Raw genomic sequence first — 22,901 nt, 5'->3', positions numbered from 1 at the left:
GTTCACTCTGATGGTAGTTTCTTTTGCTGTGCAGAAGCTCTTAAGTTTAATTAGATCCCATTTGTCAATTTTGGCTTTTGTTGCCGTTGCTTTTGGTGTTTTAGACATGAAGTGCTTGGGCAATTTTGATATTAATTATGATCTATAACAATGACAGTGATGGCTTCCCTACAGTGACTGCTTGCTATGTGCTACACTCTACAATAAACCCTTTACCTACCTTATTCTACTTAATACATCTTCCAAAAATGCCATAGGGAGTTGTCGAGTTGTCATTTTTTGGACATTTTTTAATGTATAAGGAATCTGAAGTTTGAGGAAATGAAATCCATCTGTGCTACTCCAGGTGTGTTTAAGTCAAGCAATGGAAGTTCCGTCAAGCAAAGTTCCAAGTCATAATCCAGTGATCTTTCACCAGACCACACTGCCTCTTCAGCAGGGAACTGTGACCCCAGTTTAGGGGATCCTAGACTATTTTTGGTGGTGATCTCTTTCAAGAATAAGGATTTTAGGGGCTGGGCATGGGGGCTCATGCCTGTAATCCTAGCACTTTGGGAGTACGAGGCGGGTGGATCACGAGGTCAGGAGTTCAAGACCAGCCTGGCCAACAAAGTGAAACCCTGTCTCTACTAAAAATACAAAAAAAAAATGGCTGAGCATGGTGGTGCGCGCCTGTAGTCCCGGCTGCTCAGGAGGCTGAGGCAGGAGAATTGCTTGAACCCGGGAGGTGGAGGTTGCAGTGAGCCGAGATTGTGCTACTGCACTCCAGCTTGGGCAACAGAATGAGACTTCGTCTCAAATAAATAAATAAATAAAAGAACAAGGATTTATATAGATATCAGTAGCAGATAATGGATGTGACAAAGCCAGTTTTCCAAGACAGAAGTTCATTGTGATGTATGAGTAGCTGTGTACCTGCTTGAACCTTCAGGTAAATGTTGACCAAAACGGTGTTTATCTTCATGTTCTGTAGTGGTTTAAACTTTGACTCTATACTCTACTTCTATTTCTGTACTTGTTTCTAACAGACAAAAATTGGATCAGGAAAGCTGATGGGACCGAAAGGAGTTTCTGTGGACCGCAATGGGCACATTATTGTTGTGGACAACAAAGCGTGCTGCGTGTTTATCTTCCAGCCAAATGGGAAAATAGTCACCAGGTTTGGTAGCCGAGGAAATGGGGACAGGCAGTTTGCAGGTACACTCGATGGTAATATGTAAACCCCCTTTTTTATGTTTCTTCTGCTCACATTTGCATGATGTTGGAGCATGTTGAAGACACCGCATACCTAATGTGTTTGCTGGCTTTGGGAAAGATGCTGGGGATAAAATCTAAGTAAAAGCATGGTTCGTTGCTTCTCAGTCACCACCACCCACCCGGCAGTAAGTTGAGCTGTAGTCCATGTGTGGTTTTTATTGGTGGCAGTTCACAACTCAGAAGTCTAGCTTTGAAATATTCATATTAAATAAGGTATAAATTTTAAAATAAAAATATTTGAAAAACAAGGGAATAGCTACTGTTTCAGCCTAGCTGTAGCTTTGCTTAAAAAGCCACTGAATGAGAATTTTTTTTCACCTTTCTAGGTTATTGTAAGAGAACAGGAGTCTAGAATATTTGCTAGGTTTAAGGAGGGCAGTCTGTTTTACGTCTCTTTGGTGTAGCACTTTGCAATCACAAGCTTATTTAGGTTTTTGCATCTGCAAGAAGAGGCTGAAAATAGCTTATTAATTTTCTTTTTGAAAGGATGCTTTTGGCACTTAGTTTAATTTGCATAATATTTGTTTGTGCTTTGTTTCCAGTTCTGCCAAGGTTCTGAATGTCACCCAGAATTATAGTGTGGGTTTTCTGTTCTTTTGTTTCATTTTGTTTTGTTTTTGAGACAGGGTCTCGCTCTGTCACCCAGGCTGGAGAGCAGTGGCATGATCTCAGCTTACTGCAGCCTAAACCTCCCGGGTTCAAGTGATCCTCCTGCCTCAGCCCTCCAAGTAGCTAGGACTATAGGCGTGTGCCACCATGCCCAGCTGATCAAGTTTTTTAAAATTACATATTGGAGTCCCTTTTCCAATGCTGAGTTGCCACGTCTTTCCTCGGTGGGAGCTGAGGGCTCTAAAATGACTAACAGATACTCAGGGAAGCTGGCAGATTGACTTTCAGATGGTGGCACGGAGAATGAATTCTGATGCTTACTGCTCCTCCCACTTCATTAGGGCTGCTAGAACTCCCAGCCTGATTGGGAAGGAGTCAGAATAGACTGGCACAAGCAGAGAATAATATAGGATCCATTTATCTGGAGCTGGAGGTCTGGCTGAATGATCTTTCAAAGACTGAGTCTGTGATTCTTTGTACTTGCTTAAATAACTAAGTTAATATATTGTGTGATTGTTACAGTAACTGCTATATGTAATCACTTTTGTTGTAGTCATCACGTATTTTTTTCCATCTTTGTTGCAGGTCCCCATTTTGCAGCTGTAAATAGCAATAATGAGATTATTATTACAGATTTCCATAATCATTCTGTCAAGGTACTATAAGCACATAAGTTGTTGTTAACTTTTAACTGCTTTTATGGAGAAATTGGTCTGCGAGAAAATAATGCAGTACTTACATATGGCACCAAAGGGAGTTAACCAGAAGAGTAGACTTTGCTTCTGCTCAAAGATGCCGGTTTTAATTTGGACTTACAGACCTTGGAAAGTTGGGAAATTGAACAAAATGTGGTGGCAATAAGTTGCTTAATTTGAAATTGGTGCAAATGAAGAGGACTTGAAAATTAAATTTTAAAAAGCAGTTCATTGAACTTAGAGGCAGAACTTTCTGAAGCTTAATATTTTGTGGCTAGTCAATAAATTAAAATCACTTTTTCAATTTTCTGCATCTTTTTGTTTAAAAAAAATAGGTATTTGGCTCTGTTACAACAGATGGCATGGGGAGGGGGATAACCCTAGCATACATTCATATATTTTATACTTCTTAGAATGCTTTCACACATTTGGTGTTCTTTAGAAAACAGTGACCCATAGTATATCTTTCTTACTAGGTACCAGGGGAGAGAGATTTGAACTTTATTATGAGAAAATCAGGAAATAATAAAATGGTTCAAAACAAATTACTCACTTGCTGAAATGATGAGAAAATATTTAGTAATATCCTAGATCAAGCTTCTCAAGGTGTGATGCATGTTCCACTGAAGGTATGATCAGTGACCATAGGCAGTGCACCGTAGATATTTTTATTTTAAGTTATGCATTTATTTTAGTGCTACCTTTTGTTTACATCAAGTGATGCTGTTTTGTACTTATAGACATAATAAAGTTTTTCTTTTAAATACATTCATTTAAATTTCAAAAGGTGAGTCATTTTAAAGGAAAAATAATAAGGAAACAGCAGAGGATGCCAGTGAGTAAAGTTTGCACTTAGAGAAAATGATTGAGCAACCAAAATAAATAATGACTTATCAATGCTAATGATTGGGAGAGCTAGATAAGGGGTAAGATTTTTAACACCCAAAGGTACTGTCTGTGATGTCCTTTCCGCATCCTGGAAAGCCTTTAACCTGAGTAAATGGAGAGGGCTTGGACCTTTTTGATGGGTGCCAAGTCCCTGTGCAGACAGTAGCGCACAGTGGGCTGCAGAAATGGGGTCAGGATAAGGGAACAAGGTGCCCACTGTTGCTTTTTTCTGAAACTGCTCCCTGCCATATTGTCTCTCCAGAGATGCTCACGTTGTGGCATAGGTCCCCCTACACTCAAATGCAGATAATCTGCATTCCCTGCCGACACTACTGTCCATGGGAAGTGTCTTGGTAAAAGGAATAGGATAGTGGAAAAAGTTGATAGCCAAAGAGAGATGGGAGTAGAGAGCAAAGAGGCAGCAGGAACCGGGCTGGGGACTGCCTCCCCGGGGGGGTTATAACCGTCCTGGAGAATGAGCACAACTGTCAAAGGATAACACAGGTTGTTCTCATACTTCCTACTCTCACTCACTTCGTAGAGGAATCATTCATATAACTACAGGGCATTCAGCAAGAAGAAAACCCATATGAGATCCTAACAGTACAAAGGCCAGCAAATGCTTGCATAGGTTCTGCCCACTCCCAGCTGAAAGACAGTCATAATTAATCAAGTTGCTCTTCTCTACTAAGTGGAACTGTGATCTCAGAGCCTTTCCTGTCCAGTGCTCCAGGTAACCTCTAAGAATCAACTGGCATTGGTATGTGGGATGGCTCCTATTCACCACTCCTGGCTGACACTATAGAAAGAATTAAAACATATATAAGTAACTGAAATGCAAGGCAGGTAGCACTAAATAGTTTCATAAAATAGGCACATATAAAGCTTCCTAACTTTCCAAAAGAAAAGAGAAGATTTCCCTAATTAAGATTATCAGGGGAGACTTCCAAGCGGAGCTGATATTTGACATGAGCAGAATTTTGAAATCAGGAAAGGGCTATCATCAAGGTGGTTTTTTTAAAAAAATTGCTTTATATATTTATTGTAAAAAGCAAAACTTTAAAAAAAACTAAACTCATACTTCTGCCTCTTAATTTTTCATGTGAATAATTTTTAAGTAATGGCATTTTAATCGGGAAAAATAGAAAATACGAAACATTCATAATTCTTAAGATTCTGAAAACTCTTCAAGTTTTCAGTTTGGTAGAAGTAGATTATTTTAGCTATTTATTTAAACTCAATTTTCTTCTTGTTTAAAAAAACCATAGCCTTTCGTTGTTGTCGTTTCTCTTCTTTTTGACAACTATTGCCAAATAAGTTTTATGGAATTACTTGGGTTTTTCATTCCCATGTAATGCTGGGCAGTTAGCAATAGTTCTGAATTCAGGTCACTTCTCTGTTGATAAGTATAAAAAAATATCTATAGGTCAGTGCTAACAAGGGGTCTAGTTAGCTCCTTAGCTGTCTGCAGAATATATTTTCTTTTCATCACAAAACAAGTAAGACTAGATTTGGCATCCTTCTTATCCCAAAATGAAGCAAAACCACTTGAGTCATTTGGATTATGTCTGACTCAGAAAGATAAATAAGGCTGAGCACAGTAGCTCACGCCTGTAATCCCAGCCCTTTGGGACGCCAAGGCGGACAGCTCACCTGAGGTCAGGAGTTCGAGACCAGTCTGGCCAACAGGGTGAAACCTTGTCTCTACTAAAAATACAAAAATTTTCCGGGCGTGATGGCAGGCGCCTGTAATCCCAGCTACTCAGGAGGTTGAGGCAGGAGAATTGCTTGAACCGGGAAGTGGAGGTTGTGGTGAGCCAAGATTGCACCACTGCATTCCAGCCTGAGTGACAGAATGAGACTCCATCTCAAAAAAAAAAAAAAAAAAGAAAGGAAAGATAAACAAAAAGATTATTTGTAGGACTTAATAAGGGAAAAAATAGAGAATAATAAATTGTGTCCACCATAAACATGTTCCCATTGGTCTTTAAAACTAGAATGTGTTATGTAAAAGGAGACAAAAAGAGTCAGAAAAACAATTTAAACATGGCATCTTAGTAAAAGCTGGTTGTTCTTGCCTTGTTCCTTTCTAAAGAACCGTAGAGGTTGCTTGCTTTCTTGGCAAGTATGTAATTAATTCAGGAAGTAGCCATGACTCTTTCTTTTTATCGTAATGTGAGTTTAGCCTGTAGAGATGGAAGTGTCCTACTTTCCCAAGGTACTTACCTAAAAGTAATGGTCATTTTGATCTTTTGTAATCAGAGATGACAACAAGTGACATTCTAAAAAGTCTTGAGATCATCCCCAAATGAAGATCTACACTCAAATGTAGTGAACTCTTTCAGTTCTACATTTGAGAAAACCTTACTCTCAAAGTGCCTTGTACATAATACTTTCTGACTTGTTAATGAATATTTCTATGCATCTAGGCATCATGACAATGGAAGTTAAAAATAATGTCCTGGAGACATTTCAAAACCATTAGGTATCATCTGAATCATCAAGATACAATTATGCTTACTATAGTGTTATCATTAAACATTAACATTTTTTTCAAAATCAGTGATCTGTATTGATACATATTTAGTAGCACTTTATTAGTAAGAATATGTAATTAACCATAGCACTCCACTGCTTAGCCATATCAGATGTTAGAGAATTTGCTTAAGAGTTCTGTTGAGCTCCCTTCTTCTAACAGCTTCCCTTCTCTCTACTGAGAGATAAAAGAGTAATAGAAAATAGAGTAATAGAAACTACTTTTCTATTCATCAAACCCTTAGGATTATATAAACTCTCGAACTAAAATATCTTCTGAGGATAAATAAAAAAGCCCTTTTCTTATTTCTCACCTGCTGCTACCACACATGTGCACACACACATGCAATGAATTTCTCCCATTCTAAGTATGAAGTCCAGCCTACTCTTTCTAGTTATGTTGATGTCGTAAAATGATAATAAATTCTGAGCATCTGGCATAACAAAAAACTCCTACTCTCTGATCCAACTTTTAATAGTCATCCATCCTGTTAGAAATATCAATACAATGCCCATTCTTGAAATTTAGCAATTTCTTTAAAGGTGGGAATAATAATATTATTGAAAATTATAGAGCTTCTTACTCATACTAACTTGTATAGTATTATAATTTACAATAAAGATATCTTTCACATAAGGATTTAATAACCAGACATAAGCCAAAAAAAATGATCATTTAACAAATGATAAATCAGATTTATACAGTAATTTGGGGAAACACAATGATATGCAGTCTATCTTGTAGATTTTATTTTCTTTTTTTAGAATGTCTTAAATCATAGATCTTGTTATAAATAACCTACTCAAACAGATATTTTTTAATCCATAATGTTGATTCAAGTATTTCTATGTAAAACAAAATAATTTAACAATATTTCATACAGGTGTTTAATCAGGAAGGAGAATTCATGTTGAAGTTTGGCTCAAATGGAGAAGGAAATGGGCAGTTTAATGCTCCAACAGGTGTAGCAGTGGATTCAAATGGAAACATCATTGTGGCCGACTGGGGAAACAGCAGGATCCAGGTAGATCAACGTGCTAATGTATATGGTTAGAGTGTTTGGCATTTGTTAAAAGTGAAGAATTTGCTGTCCCCCAAACTGGAATGTTTCTCTTTTCCTTTGGTTAGGATATAGGACCATAGATACTCTCACCAGAAGGACCAAACTCAGCAAGATGGAGTAGAAAAAATGTTACCAGAGTGAAATCCTCTAAATCGGGGTTTTAACCTGGACCCCACTGACCCCGCAAAGGGTCTGAAGATAGAATTCAAGGGGGCCATTGAACAAAAATATTACATTATTATTTTTATGAACCTCTGGCTGAAAATTATCATTTCCCTTAATCATGAATATAAGCAACAATCATAGTAATTTTAGTAATGCCTGTGACTTTGTCACCAAGAAAAATCACAGAAATTTTCATATCAAATCAGTTGCAAAAATCTTGAATTGTCACTTATTCTCATCACTACTTCAAAATTACAGTAATTATTAGACCCATTACTATTTCTTATTATTTAATATGCTAATTTTTAGAAGCACACCCATATTGCTCTATCATAATTTAGTAATATTTCAATAGCTATATTTTAATATGATTTTTTACAATCCATGTGTTTTGTTTTATGTATTTAAAAACACTATTGTGCTAAATGACGCATGAGTCAAAGAGGAAGTCTCAAGGAAAATTGTAAAATATATTGGACTGAATGAAAATGCAAATAGGACATACCAAAATTTGTGGAATTTAGCAAAAACAATGCTGAGAGGGAAATTAATATGCTAAATACTTCTATTAGAAAAGAGGAAACATGTTAAATCAATGATCTAAGCTGCCACCTCAAAGAAGCTAGAAAGAAAAGAGCAAACCCCAAACAAGCAGAAGGAAGCAAGGCTAAAATTAAAGGTGGGGTGCTGTGGCTCACGCCTTTAATCCCAGCACTTTGTGAGGCCAAGGCAGGCAGATCACTTGAGGTCAGGAGTTTGCGACAAGCCTGGCCAACATGGTGGAATCCTGACTCTACTAAAAATACAAAAAATTTGTCAAGTGTGGTGGCAGGCGCCTGCAACCCCAGCTACTCAGGAGGCTGAAGCAGGAGAATCACTTGAACCCAGGAGGCAGAGGCTTCAGTGAGCCACTCCAGCCTGGGCAACAGAAGGAGACTCTGTCTCAAAAAATTAAAAAAAAAAAAAATGAAATTCAAAAAAGAAAAGCAATAGGGAAAATCCATGAAATAGCGAACTGGCTCTTTGAAAAGATAAACCAGCAAAACCCTAGCAAGACTGACAAAGGAAATAAAAGACACAAAATACTAATATTAATACATGTCCTGTAGACATCAAAAGGATAATAAAGGCATTCTGTGAACAACTCTGCATACATAAGTTTGACAACTTAGATGAAATAGACAACTTCTCAAAAAATACCAACTCCACAACTTCAGTATGAAATAATTTGAATAACCCTCTAACCTATTAAGAAAAGTTAATTCATAATTTTAAAACACCAAAAAGAAATGTCTAGACTGAGATGATTTCACCATGGAATTCTACCAAATGTTTAAAGAATTTAGTAACAATTGTATATAATTTCTTCCAGAAAATAGAAGATAAGAGAATACTTCCCAACTCATTTTCCAATCAGCTTTTGAAGCCCTGTTACCAAAGCCAGTACAAAAAGGAAAGCTACACACCAATATTCCTCCTGTGTGTAAATATTCTTAAAGATATATTAACAAATATAATTCAGCAATATGTAAAAATCGCTCCATGACCAAGTGGAGTTTATTCCAGGAATGCAAGACTAGTTTAGTACTAGAAAATCAGGGAGTCTCTGAGCTACTCTGGCTTGGGAGGCTGCCCTTTAAAAAATAAAAATAAAAATAAAGAAAATCAGTCAATGTAATAATCCACCATATTGAAATTCTAAAGAAGAAAAACTAAATGATCATATCAATTGACACTGAAAAATCATTTAACAAAATTTAATACCCATTCAACTCTCAGAAAACTAAGAAGAAAGACTCTCAACTTGATAAACAACATCTATGAAAACCTATAGCTAACACCATAGTTCATAGTAAAAGACTGAATGCATTCCCTGTAGAGCAAGGATGTCTGCAAGGATGTCTCACCATTCTTGTTCAATATAATACTAGAAGTTCTAGCCAGCACAAAAGGTAGAAAGGAAATAAAAAGCTTACAAATTAGAATAGAATAAATTAACCACTCTCCCTGCTTGCAGATAACATGATGTTTACATAGAAAATCCCAAGTAATCTACAAAAAAAGTTCCTACAATAGGTGAGTTCAGCAAGATTGCAGAATACAAGATCAACTTACAAAAATCAATTATGGTCGGGCATGGTGGCTCATGCATGTAACGCCAGCACTTTGGGAGGCCAAGGTGGGAGGATTGCTTGAGGCCAGGAGTTTGAGACTAGCCTGGGCAACACAGGAAGACCCTATCTCTACAAAAAAAATACAAAGATTAGCCAGACATAGTGGCACATGTCTATAGGCTCAGCTACTCAGAAGGCTGAGGCAGAAGGATTCCTTAAGTCTGGGAGTTGGAGACTGCAGTGAGCTATGATTGTGCTACTGCACTACAGCCTGGGTGACAGAGCAAGACCCTGTCTCTTAAGAAAAACCAAAAATATCGATTATGTTTTTATAAACTGGCAACAAACAGTGAAAACCAAAATTAAAAACACAATACCATTTAGAATCACTGAAAAAATATATACTTAGGTGTAACAACAAAACATATTCAATATTTGTATGCTGAAAACTATAAAATGCTGGCAAAAGAAATCAAAGAACGTCTAAGTAAATGGAGAAACAACTGTGTTCATAGATTGCAAGACTCAACAATGATGTCAGTTGTCTTCAATTAATATGCAGGTTTAATACAAAATCTCAGCAGCACTTTTTGCAAATATAAATCTTATTTTAAAATTTATATGGCAAGGGAAAGGAAATAGCTAAAATAATTTTGAAAAAGAAGAATAAATTGAGAGGAATCACTCTACCCTTACTAACCCATAGGGTAAGCTATATGACTTACTATATAGTTACCATAATCAAGCCTATGTAATATGGTGGAGGAATAGACACATACATCGGTGGGACAGAATAGAGAATCTAGAAATCACTCCCACAGTTGTACAGCCTATTGTATTTTGACAAAGATACAAAAGCAATTTTGTATGAGGAATGATGGCCTTTTCAACAAATGGGACTGGAACAACTAAGACCACCACAGAGGAAAAAAAAAATGAACGTTAATTTGTACAAAAAGTTGACTCAAATTGGACCGTAGATTTAACTGTAAAAGATAAAACTATAACATTTTTAGAAGATAATGTTTGAGGAGATAAACTTTTAGAATAATTTAAGAGAAAATCTTTGGGACCTAGGGCTCCGTGAAGAGTTTTTAGACATAATACCCAAACTATAATCCATAAAAGAAAAACAATTAACAAATTGGATTTCATAAAAATAAAAGCTTTTGCTCTGTGAAAGATCCCTTTAAGAGGCTAAAAAGACAGGCAACAGACTGAGAGAAAATATTTACCAACTGAATTTCTGACAAAGGAATTATACCTAGAATGTAAAGATTCTCAAGATTCATTAGTAAAATAATCAAACAATCCAATTAGAATAATGAGCAAAAGGTGGCCGGGTGCTGTGGCTCACACCTGTAATCCCAGCAATTTGGGATGCCAAGGCAGGTGGATCACCTGAGGTCAGGAGTTTGAGACCATTTCCTGGCGAAATGGCAAAACTGCATCTCTACTAAAAATACAAAAATTAACTGGATGTGGTGGTGTGTGCCTGTAATCCCAGCTACTTGGGAGGCTGAGGCAGGAGAATCACTTGAACCCAGAAGGTGGAGGTTGCAGTGAGCCATGATCACGCCATTGCACTCCAGCCTGGCTGACAAGAATGAAATTTCATCTCAAAAAAAAAAAAGGAAGAAAAGAAAAATGAGCAAAAGGCATTAAGAGAAATTTTACCAAAGAGGATGTTTACATAAAAAGATGTGCAATATCACTAGACATTAGGGAAGTACAAATTAAGACCATGGTGAAATATTACTGCACACTTATAAGGATAGCCAAAATTAAAAATACTAATAATGCCAAACACTGGAGAGCATGTAGAGAAACTAGATCGCTCATGCATTGCTGGTAGAAATGCAAAACTACAGTCAGCCTGGAAAATTGTTTGGCCGTTTCTTTAAAAACTAAACATATACTTACCACACAGCCCATAAATTATACTCCTGGTTGTCCCAGAGAAGTGAAAACTTACATCCACACAAAAACCTGCACATTGTTGTTCATACAAGGTTTATTTGTAATAGCCCAAAACTGAAAATAACCCAGATGTCTTTCAATAGGTTAATGACTAAACAAACTGGTGTATCTATACTATGGAATATGACTTGGCATTAAAACGGAACAGACTAATGATACACTCAACAACTCGGATGCATCTCAAGGGCATGATGCTGAGTGAAGAAAAGCCATTTTCAGAAGGTTACATACTATATGATTCTATTTGTGTAACATTCTCAAAAAAAATAACAAAATTATAAAGAAGGGAAACAGATTAGTGATTGGCAAGGATTAGAGATGTGAGGAAAGGGGAGTGAGTATGACCATAAAGATGTAGCAAGAGGGAGATCTTTATGTTGATGGGATAATTCTGTATGTTGGTTGCAGTGGTAAATCTACACACATGATAAAATGACGTAAAACTGTACACACACAACCCAAAGTCAATGTATTGGGTTTTGTGTGGTACTATAATTACAGAAGATGTGACCATTGGGGGAAACTGAGTGAAGAGTACCCAGAACCTTTCTCTACTATCTTTGCCACTTCCTATGAATCTATAATTATTTCAAAATAAAAATTTAACAAAAATAACAAAGCAGAAACCGACAGACCAAAAGAAAGTGATTTCACATCCAAATGTATGATCATCCCCCCCGTACCCGCAAATCCCACACTTGTGAATTCAACCAAACACAGATCAGAAATTTCAGGAAAAATAATTTGTTAAATACAGTGATTAAAAATAATACAAATTGTAAAAATACATCATATTATTTACATTATATAGCATTTACATTGCTCTAAGTATTAGAAGTAATCTAGAGATTATTTAAAATATGTGGGGGGATGTGAATAGGTTAGGTGCAAATACTAGGCTATTTTATATAAAGGACTCGAGAATCTGAAGATTTTGGTATCAATCTCCTGGGATACCAGGGGATGACTTTACATGTTGAACCATTGACTTCTTACAACCCACTCTTTTCTAAAAAGGAAAAAACAATTTCTACTGTCTCATTGCTGTTATGACTCAGGAACATTCTTCCATTATCTAGTTGCTGATTTTTTCCCCTTATAATTGGGGGGGGAGAGGAAAAGGAGATGTGAGACTGGAAGTGGGAATAAGTGAAGATTTAAAGTGAACAGTAAGGTTCATTCATTTTTTAAGCACCATCTAGGGCCCTTCCCACCCAATATTTGTTGTGACCACTATAGGCTAGCAGCCAATGGCATATTCTACTCCACCAACTGGAAATAGATCGGGAGAGGAGAGAAGGCAAGGTAAGTGGAGAGCAGGATTATAGATATGATAGTGACATAAGCAAAGACATATCCATAGATGGATAGATGATTACTTAAGTGCATTTTTTGTTTTGTTTTTTTTTGTTTTTTTTTTTTTTTTTTAAACAGGGTCTCGCTATTTTCCTCAGGCTGTTCTTAAACTCCTGGCCTCAAGGGATCCTCCCAACTTCATCTACCAAAGTGCTGGCATTCCAGGTGTAAGCCACTGCACCTGGCTTATGCTAATGTTTTCAGTATAAAAGCATATACACTGGGCATGATGGCTCATGGCTGTAATCTTAGCACTTTGGGAGGCTGAATCAGGAGAATCACTTGAACCCATGAATTAGAGGTTACAGTAAGCTGTCTTCACACCACTGCACACCAGCCTGGGTGACAGAGTGAGACCCTGTCAAAAAAAAAAAGAAAAAAAAAAAACAAGAAACAGAAAAACACTAGCATCAAGAGTTTTCTAACTCATGTTCAGCATATTACTATAACTTCTCCTATAACATTCTGACTTCCTATTTGTTTACAGGTTTTTGATGGGAGTGGATCATTTTTGTCCTACATTAACACATCTGCTGACCCACTCTATGGCCCCCAAGGCCTGGCCCTAACTTCAGATGGTCATGTTGTGGTTGCAGACTCTGGAAATCACTGTTTCAAAGTCTATCGATACTTACAGTAATGGGCAGCTGGATACCCGCTTTCAAGGTCTTGCACTATAAACTGGAATGGATTTCTCAGTGTGGGACCAGATTATGACTAGGATTTTTATGCCAGAAGGAATCATTGGTGAACTTTCCAAGGTTATTTCTGAATGTAACAATTTCCTTAAAAACTGCTTATCCAATTTCTGTATTTCACCTTTAGGGTTAAAAAAAAAACTCTTCTACTGAATCTATAAACTGCAGTTTTACATCTGTGAACTATGGCTTAAGGGACAGGATTTATGTAGCTAAACTAATTTTGCAAATCAGACACTTAAAAAAAAAACACTAGCATATGTAAAGGTATTTGTTAATCCTGTGAATGGTAGCTTTTGCACAGAACTTCCAAAAGCAAAACAAAAACAAAATCTATTGTAGTTATATACTTCATTTAACCTAGGTCACAAGACCCAGGGAATCTTCTAACCTCACTTTTACAGTAGGTATTACTCTTGTGACATTTTTTTGGTTATCAGCAACTACATACAAATTACTTTAGAAAAAGAAAGGCTGTCTTGCAAAATGATCCCAGCTCTGATTAGGAGGCCTCTGGAGTTCAGTACTTAAGAATCAGTGCAAATTTCTCAACCTTTCTGGGTTAGACAAAGATCCTTTTTTGTGTGTTCTTTTCACCACCTCTTTTCGGCTCACCTTGTATCAGAAAACAAAGTACATCTTCAGGGAAACCTGAAATTTCTAATGCTTTGAAAAGCATATTACAAAAGTAATGCTACCTTTTGGGAAACAAACTGCCCCATTAACTCCAGATCATTGCACTGGAATGTAATCAAAAAAAGTTAGTCATGTTTTGTGTACCATGTTTTCACACGTGTCTCTCCTCTTCGACTTCATGAAAGCGAAAGCTTTACCTCCTGCAAATGTCAGCACATGTAGTAGGACACCAGTATCCTAGGACAGAGAGCCATGAGTAGCCCTTTGGAGGACTGATGGTGTCAACCAAAGGCATGTGATTGATAAATGATTTCCCCTTAGAAAGCAAGTGTTACCAAAGTTGTGTTATCTTGAAAGCATTACAGGTAAGGGCATGTTATGGTTATTTATCATTGTTTAATGAATAGTAGAGGTGTCAAGGGACTATGTATACATGATTAGGGTAAGATAGAATGTATTATATATATATATATATATACACACACACACATATATAGCTGAATCTTTGGTGTATTGAAATAGGCAGCACTCTGAAAGACAGAAGCTTCGTCCAGCCATTCTTCAGCACATTCCTTTACTAAGCAGTTTAAAGCCGTCCTAGTGGAGCAAGCCCTAAAGCAGATTTAATTTTTGCCATTTTTCCAGGAATGATGGTGGTGGCTGACTTTTAGTCAGAAAATGGCCTTCTGTGCTTTCAAAAAAAAAAAAAAAAAAGAAAAAAGAAAAAAAACCCAACAGGTCAAAAGAAAAGTTGAACTTGAGTTACATTTAATTTAAATATAAATGCATTTTGAGAAATGTTAAGAACAATTTAGTCAATCGTGCATCTGTCATTGGTACTGTAAAACAAGCTGTGGTCTATTTCCACTGTTTAATTTTCTACTCAGTTCTACCAAATAGGATGTCATGTTTGACATTTTTGATGGTGACTTGGGGTCTTCTTCACTGAAAGCACCTTAGAACTGTACTATAAGAAAACGTTTCCCCTATGTATATGAATGTGATGTTTATTGCTTATTAATTTATAATTCAGTCATTCTCTATATAGGACTTCTTAAAATTTAGAAGGGAAATCTAGCTACTTCAAATTGCCTATTAAATTTATTATGCCCAAATCAGCCTCTGAAAAAAGGCTTTTCCAGGAAGATTTACATTTAGGTTTAATCTTTTTTTTAGTTAGGTAGAGTTTTAAAAAATATTTGAGCCTGTCTGTGATAAAGCTATAAAATTCAATAACTTTTTAGAATGTTAAATGAAGACACTGTTTCCTAACATCAGTGAGATACATCTTTGAATTTAAACATTCATATTTACTGAGTACCTACAAGATACCAAGTACTCTTTTAGGCGCTGGAAATACAGTGATAGACAAAACAGGTAAAAATCTCTGCCCACTCAGAGCTGACATTCTGGGGTGGGAATTTCATTTTGCTGTGTGCTAACATTCTTCACAAAAGACAGGCTAGACTCTTGTCTAGATTGTTTAAAATAAACTTTTTAAATTGGTTACATTAATTTTAGTTTATTTTCACAAGTAAAAGATGGCTTTCTATTTAGAGTCTTTCTGTCCCAGGCTGTTGATCTTTAAACTAGTTGATTTAAAGAGGTTTTTTACACAACATTTAAATTATATTTGTGAACTTAGAAATTAACTTACAATCTAACTAGCCATCATATCATATCCTGTCAGGCTAGATATCTCAATAGTAGACTGAATACAAAGCTAATTTTTTTTATATGTCAATATTGGCATAAACTGGAATGAAAGAATAATTTGATTCAGACCTGCTCCACTATGTGTTGCTAAAACACATGCTATGGGCACTCCAGGAAACACTATATTTTTTCCAAAAAATATGTGATTATATATATTAAACTATAGATAACATTTCACACTTGGATACATATGTGCATTTACTGTATTTCTTGGTAAGCATATTTTTGGGGTAAAGTGCTGCTGATATGATACAACTAGACAAAATTTAAATGAAATTTTGTCACATTCTATGGAAAATGGTTTCTGGTAAACTGAGAAGGATATTAAAATAAGTGGCTTTTTTCTGGGCTACCATTATTGTTTGATTTCTCTTTGTCAAGTGTATAGAACCTGTCATACATTCATGATAAGTAGCACTGAAAAATTACTCATTCAAATTTCCCCTGGGCACGTAAGGCAAAATATTGCCAGTTGGGATTTCAAGGTCAGTGACGATGTATTTCCTCCCAGTACAGACCCCCCACCCCCCCTTGCTGGACATGGGGAGGCAGAGAGTCACTTGACCATCCAGAAATACATGACTATAAGTCCTTTATGACTGTATGCCATTTTTTTTAATGTTACTTAGTATTTTGATCAAACTTTAGTCTCCAGAACTAAACAAGTCCCTAAGTTTCCTTATTTTAATTTACTGTGACTAGATTTGAGGCAAATAAATACTCCAGATCCATGCAGCTAGAACACACTTGCTTCCACTACTAAATATACAGGGTATGTCCTAACACGGAGTTAACTGGAATAGCAGTACACTGCAAGTATCTATGAATCCTTAGCACTGAAGGGTTAACAGAAATGCTTTGGTAATACCTACTTAGTTAATTGGAGGAAGTAGTAAATAAACATTAGGTAATCTGCAGATTACTTCAAATGGGAAAAATCTTTTTGTAGACTCTATAGTATCCTCTCTATTCACTAGCTTCTGAAAAGGGAGGAGTATTTTTAGTTTGATAATTTAATAATTTAAAAACAAGACATCTCCAGGTAGGATAAAATTAAAGCTATTTCATGCAAACATTATCTAATTTAGCTTAAAAGCAAAAGTGGTAATACTGTTGGTTTCTGTAAATGTTGCAGGGTTTTAAACTTTATAATTACTTTAATATTTTTGATAAGTAGAAATCTAGTATTGCCATAAAGGAAACTAAGTGCCCATCAAAGATTTGTTTGGTATAAATAAAGAATTATTTGTTTTGTTTTCAATGACAGTAAGCTACAAATCATGATGCTATCTTAAAAACTTTCTAAAGATGAATTGTGTGGCAGTGATTGTGTGGTCTGTTCGTGGAGAATGTATGAAAGCTATTAATATTCTAGAATAGATTAATAAATTGGCTATGTTGTTCCAATGAATGTACAGCACTTCCATTAACTTTTGAAAGCAACACAGCCTTAAACTCAATGCTTTTGCTTTATGACATGGGAATGTTCTGTCATCAATGGAGTGTATTCTTGTAATAGAATTCTTTATATCATTCTCAATTCTATAGACTTTCAAGCCTATGTATGAATATGAAGGGTTTTTTTTTTTGCTTTGTTTTCTTTTTAGAGTTTGTACATTCCATCTTTATAGGTCTGTTTCATATGTTTTGTGTATAGAACACTAAGTCTTGCACTCTCTAACATTGATACTGATATATTCTCGTCATTTGTTCTTTTATGAATCCAAATGTTGACTGCCTATTTAAAGAAAAGAATGAACGCTGTGCATCAAAGTGTTTGTATGTTCGTAGCTACATACGTACCACAGTATTTTGGATGCTTTAGTCTACAATGAAACTTTCAATTAATTCTGTCTTGAAACATAGGAGAAACAAGATTCATGTGTATCTCTTTACCATGCACAAAATCTCAAATCATTATAATAAAGCTTGTTTTCTCCATTTGCAGAGTGAATATTTATTTATTTAATATTTCTCCATTTGCAAAGTGAATATTTATTTAATATATTCTCTACCTGAAGGGAAACTGAAGAACGTCCTGGAATCTGTAGAAGATAGCAACACTGCAACCAGACTATTTATACTAGTGAGGAAAAGCTGAAGAAAATTTTTGCTGGCTGTGACATTAATAATCCATTAGTATTTAGGATGTATCTTAAGTAGGAATTTGGAAAATCCTGATACATATGTAGAACATGTACATTTAGAAAGTTATAGATATAGAAAAACCTGACTACCTTTTTTTTTTTTTCTTTTTTGGAGACAGTGTCTGGCTCTGTTGCCCAGGCTAGAGTGTAGTGGTGTGATCATGGCTTCCTGCAGCCTCGACCTCCCTGGCTCAAGCAGTCCTTCCACCTCAGCCTCCCAAGTAGCTGGGACTACAGGCACTCACCAACACGCCTGGCTAATTTTTAAAATTTTTTGTAGAGATGCGGTCACCACTTTGCCCAGGATGGTCTGAACTCCTGAGCTCAAGCAATCCCCCGCCTTGGCTTCCCAAAGTGCTGGGATTACAGGCGTGATTGTGAACAATGACGGAACACAATAAAAATTGGTTTTGTTTTCTTGAGGGTTAAAAAAAATCCAGCATAGATGGAAACTCTGAAAGAGGTTACATAAGTCAGTCTTGGAAGGAGAGATGAAACAACGGAAATTAGAAATACCTAACATGGAGCTAGGTATGGTGGCAGAGTCTGGAGTGGCAGCTACTTGGGAGGCTGAGGTGGGAGAATCACTTGAGCCCAGAAGTTTAAGACCAGCCTGGGCAACATAGTAACAGACTGTCTCTTTAAAAAAAAGATCAAAAGTGACACTGCTGACAATGAATTGTAAATATTAATATTATTGAATTCTACTTCCATTCTTCATTTGTTTTTTCTTTTACCCAAGCAGGCCACCATCATGGGCTCCTTGGAGGTTTTCAGAATCAGAGAGGGTGGGTCCCTCCATAAGCCACTTGCCCCATGTTTTAGTTCAGCATATCTGAGATTGTCCTCCAGGAGCACATTTCACATGAAGCCAGATGCATCCCTTTCCAGAGGAGAGAACAAGTTCAGTTTTGCCTAAGGAGACTGGAAGGGCAAGTGGACATCTGATGTTCTCACCCTTCTGTCTGTTTTTCACTGTTAAAGTCACTGATCAAACAAATGTCTAAGCACCTTTGGTCCACCAGCCTTTTGGCTAGGTGGATGGGATACCAGGATGAATACTGAAGCCTGTACCCTCGCAGAGCTTATAGCCTGCTTGGAGAAACAGACCAGATACTTGCAATACCATAAACTGCTTTATTCATTAGCAAATATTTACTGAGTGTAGAATGTTCAGGTACTATGCTAGTCTCACTAGGGAATAGCAGTAAACAAAAAAAACTTCTCTTCTCACGGACTTTTATTTTACTGGGATGAGACAAATAAGTGAATACATATAGACCTAGCTACATAATTTATAGAGCCTGGTGCAAAATGAAAATGCAAGGCCTCTTGTTCAAGAAGCATGAAAAAAACATTTTCCTTTCTTCTGTAGTGTCTCCACCAGTCACCGTGTTTTTTATTTGCTACTTAATGTTACACTCTCTTGGCCATTGGGATACTTGTTGAGTGAGTGTAGATGCTCACAGGCACCTGGAGTCACACCCTGGAACTCAGACCCCCCCCCCCAGGCTTGTGCTAAAAGAGGGCACCAGAGCATGAGTTGTTCAGGGAATAACAAATAGTCTGATATGGCGAGACCACAGAATTTCTCAAGAAGAAATTAGTGATGAGGCACAATTATAAAGAGTATGTTACTGTGCCTGTTCTTAAGGAGTTTACATTCCAGATAGAAAGATTAGAACAATAACTATAAAACCGAGAAAATTAAAGAGCCACGGAGAAGGGTTAATAAAGTATAATAATAAAGTTTAATGGAAGTTTCAAGTTATCGCATAGTTGATGGGGACAATCCTCTTTATGCCTGTGTCCTAGCGTAAATAGGAATAGCATTCCCTTCCATTCTCAGAAGTGTCTCAGTTCGGAAGATAAATTATATACTCACTAGACACCAGTCTTTCTCAACCTTTTTTCTCATTACCATCCCCATAAAGAACCTTTTTAGATGTTTTTTCCCTGTTCACAATGCCATCCCCAGTCCCATGAAATTTTAATGCCAGAGATAATACTGTACATCTGTTTATGCACCGAGAGCCACAAACCACTGGAGCACAAACCATCTAAGATCTTTTTGTCTCCCAGGAATCCATTTTGATGTCATCCCATTGAGAATGATACCCTACACAAATGACACGATTGCATTGCCATTTCTAACTCAGAAGCTGTGTTGTGACTGACAGGTTGATAATGTTGACTATTTCTTCCTTAAAATTGTTAAATAAGCAGGAGGCCATTGGCTTGAGGCTGTCTCCATACTTTGAGTTCCTACCTAAGGAATTGTAAGGAACTGCAACCTAACTTGGTACACAAACAAACTGAAAACCAGGCATGAAGTATAACAAACCCCCAATTCTCAGCCAATCACAAGTAGCTGAGCTTCAGCCCGCAGGCTGCCGACAATAGCCAAATAATTCAAACAAGGAGCTGTAATCAGTCAAGCTATTTCTGTAACTCACTTCCCTTTTCTGTCTATAAAAACTTCCTGTTGGCTAGGCATGGCTCACACCTGTAATCCCAATACTTTGGGAGGCTAAGGCAGGAGGATTGCTTGAATCCAGGAGTTTTAGACCAGCCTAGGCAACATAGGGAGACACCATCTCTATAGAAAATTAAAAAAAAAAAAAATTAGCCAGGCGTAGTTATGCACATCTGTAGTCCCAACTACTTGGGAGGGCAAGGCAGGAGAATCCCTTGAGCCCTGGAGTTCTAGATTGCAGTGAACCATGATTGTGCCACTGTGCTCCAGCCTGGGTGACAGAGTGAAACCCTGTCTCAAAAAAACAAAACAAACAACAACAAAACTTCCCTGGCCAAGTTGCAGAGTGGAACTCATTTAATTTGTCTAAAGTTTTTCTCTTAAAATTTTCTCCTCTCTTGGTTTTGCATTCTCCAACTTGTTTTCCTACATTGTAGACTTTTTCGTCAGTCTCTTCCAAGTGACTTGACTTTGTTTTCCTATTTCCTTTATAAGCTCCTTCTGCCAGGCATGGTGGCTCACACCTGTAATCCTAGCACTTTGGGAGGCCAAGGCGGGTGGGTCGCCTGAGGTCAGGAGATCGAGACCAGCCTGGCCAACATGGTAAAACCCCATCTCTACCAAAAATACAAAAATCAGCTGAGCGTGGTAGCAGGCGCCTATAATCCCAGCTACTCAGGAGGCTGAGGCAGGAGAATCGCTTGAACCTGGGGGTCGGAGGTTGCAGTGAGCCAAGATTATACCACTTCACTCCAGGCTGGGCAAAAGAGCGAAACTCCAACTCTAAATAAATAAGCTGCTACTATAAGCCATACTTTTCAGAATGTCAAGGAAGGGGCATCGGAAGGTTATCTGAAAATTGAGATATTCGTACTGAAAAGGCAAAGGAACCAGAGGCAGTAGTATGTGTCTCCTTTCCTTGGTGGTGGTCATTCCCAGGTTTGGTTGATCAAGACTGCAGTGCACACCAGGAATTTCAGAGAACTGTCACAGCAGCTCTCAGTGACACTTAGGATACAGATGCAGCTTAAGTGACCAATGCTTTTTTATATCCATTTAGCACTCATTTTTCCCAAGATAAGACCTGTTTGGGTCAATTTGTTATTGTCCCAGGGCAGGCTTTTGCACTGTGTCACTTCAGAGGCAGGGGCTAAGGAAAACCTGGGACTGTAACATCAGTACTGCACAAAGCCGTCTTCCGTATACAGCATAAGCACTATTCTATAAAATCGCCAGCAAGCCTCTGTTTCCTTGCAGTCAGCCACTTTTCTGCTGATTCTGCCCATTGCTCCCTTGCAACGTATTTTCATACTTTCTCTAATGATTCTGCCTTTCTTTACCTACAACTGTCTTGGTAAATTTTTTTACCCCAGTGCCACTGGCCTCAGATAGTCACCACTCACCTGCAACAAGCCTGAGAGCCAATTAACACAAGGCTTTCCCCAAATAGCACAAATTTATATACCATTACTGTAGTTACTTAATGTACTCATTTATCATTTTAAAATTGCCTTATGTATCATCAATTACATGGTATAGCTCTTACAGGAAAAACCAAATTAATGGAACTCTGCAGTTCAATGTATCCCTTCCTCTGCCTCCAGCAGAAGCAACAGGGGCCATAAATTCTGATTTTAGATGCTACTCTTAACAGTATCTACACGACTTACTATAGTGTGTGTGTCCGTGTGTGTGTGTTACAGAGTCTCACTCTGTCGCCCAGGCTGGAGTGCAGTGGTGCGGTCTTGGCTCACTGCATTCTCTGTCTCCTGGTTGCAGTGAGCGATTCTCTTGCCTCAGTCTCCCGAGTAGCTGGGATTACAGGCGCCCGCCACCATGCCTGGCTAATTTTTGTATTTTTATTACAGATGGGATTTCACCATGTTGGCCAGGCTGGTCTCAAACTCCTGACCTCAAGTGATCCGCCCGCCTCTGCCTCACAAAGTGCTGGGATTACAGGTGTAAGCCACTGCGCCGGGCCGTATTTCTTACACCTAAAACTGGTTCAAAACACCATATAATAATTTTGAAAATAATTGAATTCTCAGTGAAATGTTTTCAGCACTTTCAGGGGCCTGAGTTTTTGCTCTGAATCTGCATCTATTCTCAAGCCATGAAATAGCGTATTTTTGACCATTTTGATTCGAAATTCATTCCGTTGTTTCCTTCTTTTTTAAAACCTAAGGGAAAAACAGACATACACAGGATTTGAAAAGCTGGAAAGCAGTGGGTAGCGGCTGCGGGAGAAGATGAGAGGTCAGATTAGAAGACAGATTAGAAGAAAGGAATCTAGTCAGCCCCAGACAAGACAAATCCGCAAGGATGGAGGAAGCGTTTACTTCCTCAGCAGCCTAAAACGCCTCTATTTTTTTAAATCCAAACTTAGGCCAGATTTCTGCGGCGCCAAGAAAACGCAGTAAAAGCAAAGGCAAGATGTCCTTTTGTAAAAAAAAAAAGTCACATTCACAGAATACCAAGGAGACAGAGGCAGCTCTGTAATCGGTCGGGTGAGACGTGGACAAGCTCCCCCAGCCCCGGCCCCAGGCCCGCGCCCCTTCCCCCGCC

At 37.6% G+C, this 22,901-nt stretch overlaps 1 protein-coding gene across 3 annotated transcripts in view; it reads left to right on the top strand.

The window, feature by feature from the left end:
- Nucleotides 1-17,654, top strand: part of TRIM2 (tripartite motif containing 2) — a 212,280-nt gene extending 194,626 nt beyond the window's left edge. For all 3 annotated transcript variants that reach the window (XM_011969381.1, XM_011969380.1, XM_011969379.1), the window contains exons 9-12: nucleotides 1,029-1,197; nucleotides 2,452-2,522; nucleotides 6,869-7,009; nucleotides 13,151-17,654. In XM_011969381.1, coding sequence (XP_011824771.1) covers nucleotides 1,029-1,197; nucleotides 2,452-2,522; nucleotides 6,869-7,009; nucleotides 13,151-13,303 — 534 coding nt within the window. In that variant the 3' untranslated portion in view covers nucleotides 13,304-17,654. The remainder of the gene's footprint in view (nucleotides 1-1,028; nucleotides 1,198-2,451; nucleotides 2,523-6,868; nucleotides 7,010-13,150) is intronic.
- The last annotated feature ends 5,247 nt before the right edge of the window (nucleotides 17,655-22,901 follow it).

The sequence above is a fragment of the Mandrillus leucophaeus genome, unplaced genomic scaffold, assembly GCF_000951045.1.
Source record: "Mandrillus leucophaeus isolate KB7577 unplaced genomic scaffold, Mleu.le_1.0 Scaffold888, whole genome shotgun sequence".
Lineage (NCBI taxonomy): Eukaryota > Metazoa > Chordata > Mammalia > Primates > Cercopithecidae > Mandrillus > Mandrillus leucophaeus.
Note: the sequence above shows the minus strand (reverse complement) of the source record. Positions and strands in the feature narration are given on the sequence as shown.